Source organism: Penaeus monodon, chromosome 29, assembly GCF_015228065.2.
Source record: "Penaeus monodon isolate SGIC_2016 chromosome 29, NSTDA_Pmon_1, whole genome shotgun sequence".
Taxonomy (NCBI): domain Eukaryota; kingdom Metazoa; phylum Arthropoda; class Malacostraca; order Decapoda; family Penaeidae; genus Penaeus; species Penaeus monodon.
This window is the reverse complement of record NC_051414.1, coordinates 26224347-26225048: the sequence shown is the minus strand read 5'-3', so window position 1 is coordinate 26225048 and position 702 is coordinate 26224347. Positions and strand designations below refer to the sequence as shown.

The window sequence follows — 702 nt, the reverse complement described above, 5'->3', positions numbered from 1 at the left end:
AAGAATTTGCTACAAAAACTATTTTCCTGTGGGAATTGTATACAAAAGTATGAAGTACATCTTTGTTTATATGAGATGGGCATCCCCTACAGGTAGGATACAGCGTTGAAGGTGTGAGGAGAGAGAACATTGAGGCTGCTAGAGTTTGGATGAGCCACGCCCCAGGAAGAAAACTACATCAGTGTTCCTTTTGCGACTATTCCACTAACTATAGCACAGGCCTAAAGAGGCATTTGCGCACACACACTGGGGAGAAACCCTTTGAATGCTCAGTGTGTCTACAAAGATTCAGTCAGAAAGGAACACTACAAGCTCATATCACAATTCACACTGGGGAGAAGCCATTTAATTGCCCATACTGTAAATATTCCACAGTTACAAAATATCATTTAAAAAGGCACATTCGTATTCATAATGTTCCTCAGATATAGGCCAGTTAACCCTTCTAGTTGTGAACGAGGTACCTTGTATCATTAGTTGAAGAAATATACTAGTATACTGTGTAAATCTGCATTCTGAGAGGAATTCTCATGCAATGGTAAATTTGTTATTATGTTTTAATATGTGTTTGTAGGGCTAGATACAGTATATGGGAAAGGGGAGCCAGACTTAGAGCATTACTCAAATCCTGCATATTTTTCCAAGGACAGTAATCATCTGTAGTCTTTGAACATCATAGAAATTTTCTAATGTGTTATAAAT

At 37.9% G+C, this 702-nt stretch overlaps 1 protein-coding gene across 1 annotated transcript in view; it reads left to right on the top strand.

Moving 5' to 3' along the window:
- LOC119591814 (zinc finger protein 77-like) overlaps nt 1-702 on the top strand; it is a 10834-nt gene that overhangs the window by 4558 nt on the left and 5574 nt on the right. Inside the window, exons 5-6 of the mRNA XM_037940559.1 lie at nt 93-360; nt 575-649. Coding sequence (XP_037796487.1) covers nt 93-360; nt 575-649 — 343 coding nt within the window. The remainder of the gene's footprint in view (nt 1-92; nt 361-574; nt 650-702) is intronic.